Source organism: Xenopus laevis, chromosome 5L (assembly GCF_017654675.1).
Source record: "Xenopus laevis strain J_2021 chromosome 5L, Xenopus_laevis_v10.1, whole genome shotgun sequence".
Classification (NCBI taxonomy): Eukaryota; Metazoa; Chordata; class Amphibia; order Anura; family Pipidae; genus Xenopus; species Xenopus laevis.
The window spans coordinates 26,582,869-26,597,034 of record NC_054379.1 but is presented as its reverse complement, the minus strand read 5'-3'; the positions used below and the strand labels follow the sequence as shown (position 1 = coordinate 26,597,034).

Below are 14,166 nucleotides of genomic sequence, written 5' to 3'. Positions count from 1 at the left end.
TTGCTCCCTGAATTCCCAGGCTGTGCAGGGGAGCCGGCTGCTCTCAGCTCACTGCACTGTAGGACAGGAACCAATCAGCAGCTAGCAGGACCTGATAGGGAACTGAAGCCTGTCTGTGCCTGTGTGACTGCAGGGCTGTGATTGGCTCCCCCTTCTACTGTACTTCTGCCAGGGACCGTTAGGACACTCCAACCCCTCATTTGAAACACAGACAGGGACCAGAGAACATCTATAAGGAGCTCTAATAAAGGGGCTATTTTTAAAGATAATATTAATTTTAACACCATGTAAAAGCAACACAAAATATTACTTATAATTGCCTACAAAATTAGTTTTTTTTCATTTATCCTATAGGTCTCCTTTAAGTGAAAGGAAAATGGATAAATTATGAACCTAAGCCCCAATGCTATCAGCAACTGTAAGACAGTATGAAATACCCTGGGCCCTGCAAGTGCCAGATCCCTTACATTCTGACATAGAAATAATGCATGATTAAACAAAACAAAATTGACATTTGTGCCAAATGTTAACCAAAAACTGAATCAAAGGGGACGTGAACCCAAACATAAAATTGTGCCTAATATAGGCAGTTTTCTCCCAATATACTTTAATTAAAAACTGTCAATATCAGTTGAAAGCAGTTTTTTTCTGTACTCCTGATTCTGATTGAAACAGCTGGAGCAGAGTTGACTATCTCCATTCAGTGCCTTGCCTGCTTCCTCGCAGGGCAGTTATCAGGTGATTAATGCTACATTGTTTCAACAGTCTGGGCCAACAGTGCATGGGATAGAAATTAACAGACCAACACTGCTTTCAATAGCAAATACATTTATTCTAAAATTACAGACATTCTTATGAATGTGTATTGGAAGGTTGCTAAGAATTACATTTTTTTTGTTATGAAAAGTTTTTTTTTTGGGTTTGCATTCTTTTTAAAGAATATTTTAGACATTAATTAAACTAAGGGTGCTAGGTGAAGAACTGTGAGCTGCAAGTAAATAACTGCTTGTTCTTTATATTATTTAGGTTCAGTTTTATTGCATTTGGAGAAGAAAATAGATCTGCAAAGATGACGTCCAAACCGAATCTTGCGTCAGACCAGCGCTTCAGCCGAGTTACAAAAGATCCCAGGTTTTGGGAAATGCCTGAAAAAGACAAGAAAATCAAAATTGACAAACGTTTCCAAGGCATGTTCCACGACAAGAAGTTTAATCTCAAGTACACCGTCGATAAGAGGGGCCGGCCTATTAACCACAACACAACTGAGGATCTGAAGCGATTCTACGACCTGTCAGATTCTGATGAGGAGGGTGAGAAGGACAGGGGACCCTCAAGCTCCAAAACTGTGAAGCAGAAAGGGAAAACTAAAACACATAAAGATTTGGAAAGTGAGCCTCGGAAAACAAAAGCGAAGGAATCTAAGGCTAAAAATGGCAAGTTAAGTACAACACAAGAAAGCAGCAGAGATGAAGGTGAGCCACGTCTTAAAGGAAAGGGAAAGGCTGGACTCATCCAAAGCAAGCAAAAGGACACACACATCCTCCGGAGTGATACTAAAATCACATCAGTAGCAAGTGCCAAAAGCGTGACACAGACTGAGGAAGAAGAATTGGGTTGGTTGAATATTTTATATCCTATACAATATACATCAGTGAAGAAATATATAATCATGGATTATGGTACTTTAAGTGTAACTACCTCTGGCCAGTGTTTTTTTTTTCAGAAGAGGAATTGTGGTCTAAAGTAAAAAGCAGGAAGGCAGCCTTATCCAGCTGAAAATGCACAGCAGTAACCTTAGCTCCAGCAGGAATAACCCCCTATGTTTTCTTATACCCTGCACAGTATATTTTGTGCAATCCAATTAGGGAGCTTGTGATTTTATTTTGTACTCCATTGTTGAATGAAAAATGTGACCTCTGTTGTAAAATAAAAGGATGTTAGTGGCCAAGGGGGTGCAGGTCAAGGGCTCTAACAGAGGTCATAGAACTCCAAGGTGATTTATTCTGTCTTTCTATTTTACAACAGGAAGTAGAACAAATGCCAATTCAGTTCAAACCTTCTGCATGTCAATATCTTGGACATAGTAAAGTAGGCCGCAAGTGCAGAATGAATCTTTTTTATTTTGTCTTAAAAGAAGCAAACAATTCTGAAATGTAGGGATGCACCAAATCCACTATTTTGTATTCAGCCAAAACCCTGAATCCTTCGTGATAGATTCGGCCGAATACCGAACCAAATCTGAATCCTAATTTGCATGTTCAAATTAGGGGTGGAAAGGAGAAAACATTTTGTACTTCCTTGTTTTGTGACAAAAAGTCACACGATTTCCCTCCCACCCCTAATTTGCATATGCTAATTGGGATTTGGTTCGGCTGGGCTGAAGGATTCGGACCGAAGCCGATTCCTGGTGAGAGAGGCCGAATCCCGAACCGAATCCTGGATTTGTGATAGAGGTACAGGCCAGCTCAAACAATTGTTAATTATTCACAGTGATATAATAGTAGTACAAGAGTCAAAGTCAACATCTTGAGGCATTGTCACGTATATATTATACTGTACTTGAAAGGTTGGGGAGAAATGGGGAAAGGAAAAAAACAAAAATAAAGGGCAAACAGGGGAATGCTGAATCTTTGATCTATATGCACAGGAGATGAGGCCGAGAGTGAAGGATACAGTGAATCAGAGAGCCTGTCAGACAGTGAAGATTCTGAAGGGCAGAGCCTTGGGAGTGATGCAGAGAGTGAGGAGGCCAAATCTGATGATGAAAGTGGGGAAGAATCTGAAGGAGATGAAGAAGGTTCTCAAGAAGAGGATGAAGAGGAGAGTGATAGTGGTCCTGATCTGGCCAGAGGAAAAGGAAACATTGAAACTAGCTCGGAAGATGAAGACGAAGATGAAGATGACACCAATGAGTTACTCCAGAAGGAGCCTGAAATTGAACATGACTGGAGAGAACTGGACAAGGATGCACCACGTGGTGACCAGGTAACTATTGCTTGAGACGTAGTGCTTATTTGTTAATGCAGAGCAGATTATAGAGTTCAAGAAAGGCAGACCTGCTATATGCCCACCGAAATCATCTGTATTGTGCTGCAGTTGGTTACTCCCAAACATCTGCCTTGAGACAGTCGCACCGTATCTTTCACAGGCATCTCTTACCTGACCTGACATGTGCAGTGTTGCGTCGGTTTTATTGATCCATATTATTAGAAGCCATAAAGATGCAGGACAGACATGAAAGTTTGTCTTTAGACACAGGCCATTAAAAGGGTGATATATTTACCATCTTGGACATTTTTGTTTCATTGCTGGCTTAGGGTTTGGTCTGGTTGGGACCACAATGAAGTAATATATTTATGCCATGTATGGGGGACACAGAAAATGTGGTCTTAAAGTGTCCCCCTAGGATGCAGGACACTATTATGATATCAGAGTTGCATATGCAGACCAATCCCCTCCCCCCTTATCTCCTGCTTGATCTGCAGACCCTCAGTTATTCAAAGGCCATCTTTGACTTGAGAAAGCCTCCTGGCTGTACTCTACACATCAGCCCCCACTCTGACTGCATCCCAACATCTCAGCTTTTCGAAATTAATGTTTGAGTTGTGTTTTTGAGGTTATTTTTGAGTCAAAATCTATTTTTCAGTTTAAACAAAAACTCAAATGTTTCAAGATTTATTATCCTCTGACCCTGGAAATAGCTAGAATCCGAAAATACTCCAGCCAAATCCTGTCAAACCATTGAAAGATGTTAATAGCCGTCATGATGTTAGAGGGTTTTTTTGGAGGGTTTTGCTCAAAAACTCAATCAATTTGAGATTTTTTTTTAGACAAAATTTTTTTTTGAGTTGTTGACCCCGAACTTGCTGATTTGAGTTTTTTTTTAAATTAAAAACCATTTGAGTTGAGTTAATTCGAGGTCTAAAAAAGCTCACGTAGCTCTAAAATTCGACCTTTGATAAATAACCCCATAATAGTCTCTGCTATACGGTCTTATAGATGAAAGTGCTGGTGTTCATGTGCATCATTGTTTCTCTGACTTGCCAAATTTGTTTTTAGATGGGGTCAATGACCCCCATTTGAATGCTGGAAAGAGTCAGACGAAGAAGCCCATGAGCATTAGCCGTTCTGTAACAAACTTAAAGTTAACTTAAAGGTGAATCACCCCTTTAACAGCTCTGCTCATCCATTTAGCAGGAACCTCTACACCTTTAGCAGTATAGAAAGTACCATGTAAAATAAAGCACAATACACAGTGACACCTACAGGTTATTTGTATAAACACCGCAACAACCTATGGTGACACATCAGGCCCAGAGGTTTCCTCTCTTTTAATAAAGTGTCCCTGGCACAGAACACATGTTCTCACAATACTTGATTTTATAGAAGTATCAGCTGACACTTTGCTGCAGCCAAGGCAATTTGCATAGACATCAGCACCAAATAAATGTAATTTCTTATCAAGGGGGGACTAAATGACAACACTTACACGATACATTTTCCTAACATTATTATAAGTAGCAAATTGTAACTAAGCACAGATACTTAGTCCTGCTTTCACTGCTGCATACTTATATGTACAGGTAAGGAATCTGTTATCCAGAAAGCTCAGAAATACGGGAAAGCCGTCTCCCATAGACTCCTTTTTAATCAAACAATTCACATTTTTTTTTAAACCATTTCCCTTTTCTTTGTAATAATAAAAAACTACCTTGTCCCAACTAAGATATAATTAATCCTTATTGGAAGCAAAACCAGCTTGTTTGGGTTTATTTAATGGTTGAATAATTTTCTAGTAGACTTTAGGTATGGAGATCAAAATTATGGAAAGATCCGTTATCCAGAAAACCCCAGGTCTGGATACCAGGTCCTATACTTTTTTTACACATCCCATTTTTTGTGCTTTCAAAAAAATCATATTTAGCTGTCATAGTTCATATAATTTATAATAGCTACCATAGTCTCTATGCAATTTTTAAAAATATATTGGTTACTATACAAGATTACTTGACTTCCCTGCTGTACTCTTCAGTGGACCTTGCCAAGTTGATTGAAGCGTAAAATGTTGAATGAAATTGTGGCTTAACTCTGCCGTGTGCTCTTTTAAACACAGCAGGAGCCTTTTGGTATGGAAATGTCATCAATTTGACATTATTTTTTTAATTAATTACACAACATTACAAATATTCCTTTTGCCGAAGCTTTGGGTCAGATTTCAGAACCTGAAAAATAATACTGACAATTATAAAACCTTAATGGTGTGGTTCACCTTTAAGTTAACTTTTAGTATGTTATAGAGTGACCAGTTCTAAGCAACATTTCTTTTTTATTTTTTATAGTTTTTTGAATAATTCGCCTCCTTCTTCTGACTCTTTCCCATTTTCAAATGGGGGTCACTGACCTCACCTTAAAAACAAATGCTCTGTAAGGCTACAAATGTATTTTAATTGCTACTTTATATTACTTTTTGTCTCAAGGTCACCAACCGGTTAGCTGTTTGTAACATGGACTGGGATAGATTGAAAGCTAAAGACCTGCTTGCCTTGTTTAATTCGTTCAAACCAAAAGGGGGCATCATATTCTCCGTAAAGGTAAGGCCAATATATATATATATCTGCTGTGCCATATTGATCTATACACTCCTTTTAATGGGACAGTAGTTGTGGAAAGAGGATAATGCAGTTTTACATCCTCTGGATATACTTATATTACTGTGATACATTTCCGACAGTAGGTTAAGAAATTTTGCCTACAATTTCAACTTTAATGGTGAGTCCATACAGGGTGATTGATGCCTCCTGTCCACCAATGGCTGTTAACCTTCCCAAACTATTGTGCCAGGTAGAGGTGCAGGTATGAACATCTAGCCAATGACTTTTCACTACACAGCTAAATAGTTTCCTATGCTGAATAACGCAACATAAAGTCTGTCTTGTAGGTTAACAATCCACATAGGGGCTACCAAATGGCCAATCACAGCCCTTATTTGGCAGGTCAAGAACATTTTTCATGCTTGTGTTGCTCCCAAACTCCTTTTACTTCTGAACGATGCTCACGGGTTCAAAAGGTTGGGGATCCCTGGCTTAGAGAATGGGGTAACTGTCAGCACAGCATTGTACTGTTCTGTGTTTTGATACCTGTATTATGTAGCAGGCAGGTACTGGAGAGACCTTTGCCCATTTTCTTAATCTTTCAGATCTACCCTTCAGAATATGGGAAAGAGAGACTGAAGGAAGAAGAACTTCACGGCCCCCAGGAACTTAAGAATGTTTCTGAAGATGTTGCAGATGAGCAGGGGTAAGTTTGTTGCACCTTATGTTCTCTGTTGACAGCAAAACCAGAAAAAAAGTTCCCTGTGGGTTTCAAATTTCATAGGTGTTAAAAATGATTGGCATAATGCATATTATATGGCTTTTCAGTGTGTTATAATTGTGTTTATCTTGCCTCCCGTTACACTTTTCCTCTCTACCTACTGCTGCTGGTGCATTAAAAAAAGAAAAAAAATCCGTAGCCAGGGCAGTGCCTTGTACATGTTTTATATTGACAGTGGGGCATAAAGAAGAGAACAGGTCTAATTGTTTTAACACTTCTTGTTTGTTGTTCATATGAAAGCTTTTCAACATTATTTGCATGGATTTGCATAGATATATCTGTATGATTGTCAATTAGTCAAGTCAATTTATTTTATTGCAAAACTGGGGTGAACTGGACCCCCATCTAAATAATGATGCCGTGTAGCATGAGTTCTTGTGCAGCTCAGCAGCCACATACAGAATATTTCTGCACACAATCAAACATGTTCCTTCTAGCAGAGGGGCCTACAGTGTCTTGTGTGATTTAGTAGGAAACATGCAGCACATTCTTAAAAGTAAGATCAGAAGAGAGAAATCATGACCCATAGATTTGCACCCTCCCACTGTATCGTCTGAATTCCCACCATGGAATTAGGATAAAACCTAACCTTTAATTCTAACCATTTTAAAATAAATACCAATATTGAAAGTCAATTAAAAGGAGATTCGGAGGAGAAAGCTGTCCCGACTCAAAGGTCATCAGCTTGTAGACGGAATGTAGAGAGTTAGATTGTAGCTTGATTGATGGTATCAATTAGTACAATTTCATCTCCTAATAATCTCATAAAAGAAGTTTGGTTAAATCATGTGGTTATGGCAAAATCAGTGTAATAGGGATAATAATCACCGCCTGTACGCATTCTTAGGTATTGAACAGGTGCGCTGCATTTTCATCTGGACAGTCGGATAAATTTAGTTGTTACCTGTGATTTCTCCTTCAGTTTTCTTTAGAACATCCGACATGTCGCAGGTGTTTAGTCGCATTGCGAAGTGTCGGCTCCAATCGCGTCGTCGAGTCCTACCCTTAGTAGTGTGCTTGAATTTCAGCACCGTGGATTACACCATTAGCCTTTGGCAAAGCTCGCGCACAAGCAATCGAAACGCGTGTCAGGCGCTCCTGTACTTTTTAAATCTATTAGGCAGGGAGACTGTCCGTGAGCAATTGATTGGTGTATGGGTGGAAGGGTTAGTGCGGGAGGAAGCGGGTGGATCATGCGCCGGTAAGAGGCAGAGTCTGTACCTACAGAGACCTAGAAACCTCCCTCTATAGTACCTGCTGACGCACACACTAGAAGCACTATGAGGGTGCAACTAGTTTTTAATGGTATATTTACAGTTCAGTGCGGGTGGAATCCAAGGTGTTTGATCCTAAACGCATTGGAATCCCAGTAGTTCACGCGCCACAAAAAGGCTGAAGAGACCTGGAAGGAACACTAAAGGAACTGTGTGGGCGTAATCAGGGTTACTCAATTCCAGCACAGTAAGAGATCGGTGCGGCGAACCCCGCTGTATATTATTCAAAGTGCATTTGTATTACTGTGTGGGCGATATTACAAGTACAATGGGCGAATTGAAGCGTGTATATTAAATCAGTGGTGCTGAATTCCAAGCACATTAAGAATCAATGCTAACACTCTACACAAACCATGTTTCTTGGCATTATTTCAATACCTAAGAATGTGTACGGGGGGTGATTATCATCCCTATTACACTGACTTCGCCATAACCACATGATTTAACCAAACTTTGCTTATTATGAGATGAAATTGTACTAATTGATACCATCAATCAAGCTACAATCTAACTCTCTACATTCCGTCAGTGGTAGGGTGCAAATCTATGGTTCATGCTTTCTTCTGATCTTTCTATAGATCATTTGACCCTGCACACCACTTACCTGTTTACATACAGTATCTCAATCAATGGAAGGTGCTACCCACCATTCTCCTAACACATTCTTAAAAGTAAATGAATGATTACATTCCTATATTGTACAAATGGAACTGTCGTACAGAAGAAAATCACGGCCTTTATGTTTTATATCGTCCTGTTTGAGATATAATGTATAATATTTATATCAAGGCTGGGCCAAGCCACCCAGGCTAGTGATGTGTGGGTCGAGTTTTCCTCAACCTGCACCCGCCCCCTCTCAACCCGAACCTGGCCCGGAACACTGTCCCCTCTATTTATAGACCCGCCCTGCAGCAATGCCACAAAAGGGGCGGGGCAGGTGCGAGTTATAAATCGATGGGCTGGAAGCTAAAAGCCGGCACCGTGAAGTTGTGGGCGACCCTAATATCTTTTGCAGTTGCTAGCCCGGACATACCTGACCCACAGGTTTCGGGCTGGCCCGCACATCACTAGACCAGGTGCTTAGGCAACCCGGTCGGCCACAAGCATGCATGTGCCGTGCCATAGTGGAGCGACTTTTTTAAAAAATACTTAAAATGCTATAAAGTTGATTTCATTTATTTTAGGAATCTTAAGGAAAAACTGAGGGAATACCAGTTTAAACGACTGAAGTACTTCTATGCCGTGGTAGAATGCGACACTCTGGAGACAGCCAATAAAATCTATGAAGAATGCGATGGTCTGGAGTTTGAAAGCAGCTGTTCCTTTGTGGATCTGAGGTAAAAGCTAAATGGTGATATTTCTAAGCTATGGATAACAAAGGTCATGTAGATTGGGGTGGAGTTGCTTAGAAGCATTGTTTATAATAAATATCGCTTTTCCTCGGAGTGTCCCCATTGTCCGTGTATCACACACATTTTCCATTGTATACCTCTCACTAGTATGTACATTTATAGGACCTGTTATCCAGAATGCTCTGGACCTGGGGTTTTCCGAATAAGGGATCTTTCTGTAATTTGGATCTTTATACCTAAAGTCTACTAGAAAATCATGTAAACATTAAATAAACCCAATAGGATTGTTTTGCCTCCAATAAGGATTAATTATATCTTAGTTAGGGATCAAGGACAAGGTTCTGTGTTTTTATTACTGAGATAAAGGAAATCAATTTTAAAAATCTGGATTATTTGATTAGAATGGAGTCTATGGGGTTTCCAGATAACAGAATTCTCCTTTTGCTGCCTTGCAGGTTTATCCCTAATGATGTGCAGTTTAGTGATGAGCCCAAAGACTCTGCCGTTGATGTTGACCTGTCTGCTTACAAACCCAAGCTTTTTACCACTGCTGCTGTGGCCACATCCAAGGTACTGGCTCATGTCTGTTTATACCAGATCGTATCCATGGAGTCGGACATGCAGTTTTTTTTGGAACTGTATCTCATATGAACTTACGCACAGTCTACTTCGATTTTCTTCCTTTACCTTAAAAACATCACCTAGGCCCTAATGTTTATTAGGGCTACTTGTTTGGTTTGCAAAGGGAATAGGGGTCTGTATTCTTGAATGTATTAAATTATTATTATTAGAAGTAGTAGTAGTAGTAGTAGTAGTATAGTGCTGATTTCCTTTTACAAGGATTATACATGATTTACATCAATCCCTGCCCCAGTGAAGCTTGCAATTGTAGGTTCCTATTCACACACACTATGATCGATTTTATCAGAAAGCAATATCCTGCCTGTATGTTCATGGAGTGGAAAGATAACATAGTGTAATACTTCGAGCAGATTTATTAGGGCAGAGACACACGGTCAGATTCGGGGAGATTCGTCGCCCGGCGACAAATCTCCTATTCTTTGGGGCGACTAATCTCCCCAAGCTGCCTTCCTCTGCCTTTCTGCTGGTGTTTTTCAGTCTAGCCTTCGTTTTCCGAAGTCGTTCGAAGTTGCCTCACGAGGAAACTTCGGGCAACTTCGGAAAACGAAGTGCTCTGATTGCCATCCCACCAGAGATTTTCATTCTAGCTGGTGGGAAAGAAGTTTGGGAAGATAAGTCGCCCAGAAGAAGAGGAGATTTGTCGCCGGGCGACTAATCCCTCCGAATCTGACCAGGTGTGTCTGCCATTAAGGTTTGAGTTGTGTTTTCCAGGAAAAATTTTTTGGTCAAAATTCACATTTTCAGGTAAAAAAAAAACCCTCAAATCTTTTGAGATTTATTATACCCCGACCCTGGAAATAGTTTGAATCTGAAAATATCTAAAACCTCTCGAGGTCATGTGGAAGTCAATGACAGAGGTCCCTTGAACCATGTTAATAGCCTTCACGATGTTCAAGTATTTTGCCCAAAAACTCAAGCGATTCAAGTTTTTTCCTGACCAAAACTCGATCAATTGGAGTTTTATGGTTGTTAACCCTGGACTCGCTGATTTCAGTTTTTTTTATTTTGAGTTTTTTTCTTAAATAAGAAACCATTCGAGTTCTGAGTTCATTCGAGGTATAAAAAAGTCTAGAATTCAACCTTTGATACATAACCCCCTGTCTGGACAGTGATAGAAAAAAATGATGATTTAAGGTGGCGCTAGTGAGGCCAATATAATACTGCTTACAAGTGAGTAGCTGGTGTAGCCAGTTTTGGGCTGTGTAAGAATTTATGTCTGTATTTGTGTTTTACTGCCATGTGTATAAAGGTAGAAATCACCTGGGATGAGACAGACCACGACAGAATAACCACTCTGAACAGACCGTTTAAAAAGACCGAGATACTGGACATGGATTTTCAGGCTTACTTAGCATCATCTAGTGAAGAGGAGGAGGAGGACAGTGATCCAGGTAGGTTTTACCTTTCCTTTACGCACATAATATTTAGTTCCAGCCTTTCCTGAGTTAAGGTTAAACAGGAAGCCACTGGTTTGTATTCTGAACCATTGAGACAAGTGATTAAACATATGAACTAAATACTTTTTTATATATATACTGGATCAGCTGGTATATAAATAGCTTCTTTTTAATTAGCAGTGTTTGCCATTTATATTAGGGGTGCTGTCAGCCTTATAGTGTTATTGTTACAGTATGTGATCTGTTATCCAGAAAGCTCTGAATTATGGGAAGGCCATCTCGCATAGACTCCCATTTTATCCAGATTTTTTTAAATGATTTCCTTTTTTTCTGTAATAATAAAACAGTAGCTTGTACTTGATCCCAACTAAGATATAATTAATCCTTATTGGAAGCAAAACCAGCCTATTGGGGTTATTTAATGTTTACATAATTTTCTAGTAGAATTGAGGTATGAAGATCCAAATTTCCGATAGACCCCTTATCCGAAAACCCCAGGTCCCAAGCATTCTGGATAACAGGTCCCATACCTGTACTTACAAGTGAAACGAATGCCAAGAGTAACATATGGTTCGTCTGTAGCAATGAAGCTTGCCTCACCCAGGTATTGTCGCCTAGTCTGTATTAACTCACTACAGAGAGACTGGTACTACAGAATTACTTAGTTTGTGTAAAATCCAATAAAATATTTGAACAACAGAATTACTTAGCCTTGTTTAAGGCGCCTCACTGGGCTACAAATAGACTCTTTGCTAATTGCTGCCTCTTTTGCTGTCATGCAGACCAATCGTCGAAGCAATGATAGGAATTCATCAATAGTCACAAATAGGGATGCACCGAATTTACTATTTTGGATTCAGCCAAAACCCTGAATCCTTCGCAAAGGATTCAACCAAATACCGAACCGAAAAGGAAAGCATTTTTTACTTCCTTGTTTTGTGCCAAAAAGTCACACGACTTCCCTCCCCTCCCATAATTTGCACATGCAAATTAGGGTTTGGTTCGAGGATTCGGCCTAATCCTTCTGCCCGGCTGAACCGATTCCGAAGCCTAATTTGCACATGCAAATTAGGGTTCAGATTCGGTTCAACTGGGCAGAAGGATTAGGCCGAATCCCGAACTGAATCCTGGATTCGGTGCATCCCTAGTCACAGACACATTGCAGGTCAACTGTGAAGTTACGTTACAATGAGTGCCATTTTCTTTCATTATGCCAGCAATGTTGTTATGGAGTTCCCCTTTATTGTGGGAGTTCCCCTTTATTGCGTTGATCCAATATCCCTTCTTTCCCCGGCAAAACCTTTGTGAATAATTTATTTTCTATAGAAACAGCACTTTAGTACATTCGGTATTCCATCGGTAGTAGCACATCCAGTGTCGATGCTTTTTCACACTTAGCTCCTATTCCATTTGATTCTCTTTGTGTCCCTGACCAGATATGGGAGAGAACGAAGACACAAAGTCCAAGAAGAGCTCAAAGGATGACGAGGAGCAAATAACCCGTTACAGGGAGCTGCTGAAAAGCATAAACAATAAGGACAAAAAGGAGGACAATGATATGGAGATGGAAATTAAATGGGTTCCTGGTATGTATGTCTGTGTATATATCAAATATACTGTATATTTCATTCATACCCGGTTATCTTCCTCAAGAAAGCTTTCTTTTTTTGTCCCATTTTTGTGGATAACGATGCCCCACCAAATTCGTAGGTTTTCTTGCATCAGTATTGTATGGTTTACAAAGCACACTTCTAGGGTGTCATTCAAAAAAGTCACCACCGAGTGTCGCTGTCATCTTCCAAATAAAGCCAGGATTCTCGTTTCACATGCTTGGACACATGCACAGACACGCATACATCTGAGTGCATGTCACTAGTGCACATTTATCCATGCAAGCATTTTATATTGGCAGATATTCTTGCTATTAAAGGTGGCCATACACGGGCCGATAAAAGCTGCCGACAGACCGAGCCCGACGGGCTTCCCCGATCAAGATCTGGCCGAAAGTCGGCCAGATCTCGATCGGATGGGATTAAAAATCCTGTTGGATCGCGCCGCATCTGTTCGTTGATGCGGTCCCGTGATCCGACCGCCCGTTTGCGAACGCTAGGATCCGATCGTTGGGCCCTAGGGCCCACGATCGGATCAGCCCGATATTGCCCACCTCAAACGAGCGGATCCATCGCCAAACGAGCGGATCTATCCATGTATGGCCACCTTAACTCTGCTTTTGGTTAATGCTCGCTATCAGCTACGCAACTGATGCATTCCTAACTCATTTGTGGAATATTTGTTAGGAAATAAATACTGTTATGTTTTTGCCATAGCATTTAAAGGAGAACTAAACTCCCACTTTCCATTTTTGATCCTTTGCCCATTCCCTAAACGCATTACTGGCTGTGAAAAAGTCCAAGTACCCGCTCTCTAACTGCACAGTTATAAAGTGGGTTTGGCAGCTGCTGGCCAAGGGTTGAGCTAAATTTGATGACCAGTTCCCCTTTACTGTGTGTAACTAATGAGAACCAATTTAAGGCATGTTGGTTGGCTATGTAATACCATAGAGTAAAGTTTTGCAAAGGCCCTGTAGCCAATCAGACATTTGCTTTCAACATTCTAATTGCACTGTGCCTGTAACTAACTGCTGAACAGTTGCTATAGGTTAGTAGAATGGTCAACCGTTTCTATTTACTGAATAACTCCTGTTTGTGTAGATCTCATCAGTTGAATATGCAGCTTAATTTATATAGGTATGGGATCTGTTATCCAGAATGCTTGGGTTTTCTGGTTAGGCTAGGGCCAGACGGGCCGGCAGAAATCAGCCTGCTGATATCCCCAGGCCGATTTCAACTTCCGACCACTAGCAGAATTCTCTTCTGTGTTCGGGTCCGGAAACCTTATGTCAGATACATCACAAACATACTCTGCAGATTTTGGTGCCGAAACGCACAATTTTTCAAGTACAGGTATGGGATCCGTTAACCAGAGAGCTGCGAATTACAGAATGGCCATCTCCCATAGAATCCATTTAATCCAAATTTTTAAAAATGATTTGATTTGTCTCTGTAATAATAAAACAGTAGTTTCTACTTAAAATGATACTGACAATAAAAATTTTCTTTTCAAACTATT

At 40.3% G+C, this 14,166-nt stretch overlaps 1 protein-coding gene across 2 annotated transcripts in view; it reads left to right on the top strand.

Annotated features, from left to right (window-relative positions):
• Positions 1-14,166, top strand: part of esf1.L (ESF1 nucleolar pre-rRNA processing protein homolog L homeolog) — a 35,885-nt gene that overhangs the window by 1,061 nt on the left and 20,658 nt on the right. For both annotated transcript variants that reach the window (XM_018262798.2, XM_018262797.2), the window contains exons 2-9: positions 1,027-1,613; positions 2,648-2,985; positions 5,478-5,591; positions 6,197-6,297; positions 8,831-8,983; positions 9,454-9,568; positions 10,890-11,031; positions 12,474-12,623. In XM_018262798.2, the coding sequence (XP_018118287.1) occupies positions 1,070-1,613; positions 2,648-2,985; positions 5,478-5,591; positions 6,197-6,297; positions 8,831-8,983; positions 9,454-9,568; positions 10,890-11,031; positions 12,474-12,623 (1,657 nt within the window). In that variant the 5' untranslated portion in view covers positions 1,027-1,069. The remainder of the gene's footprint in view (positions 1-1,026; positions 1,614-2,647; positions 2,986-5,477; positions 5,592-6,196; positions 6,298-8,830; positions 8,984-9,453; positions 9,569-10,889; positions 11,032-12,473; positions 12,624-14,166) is intronic.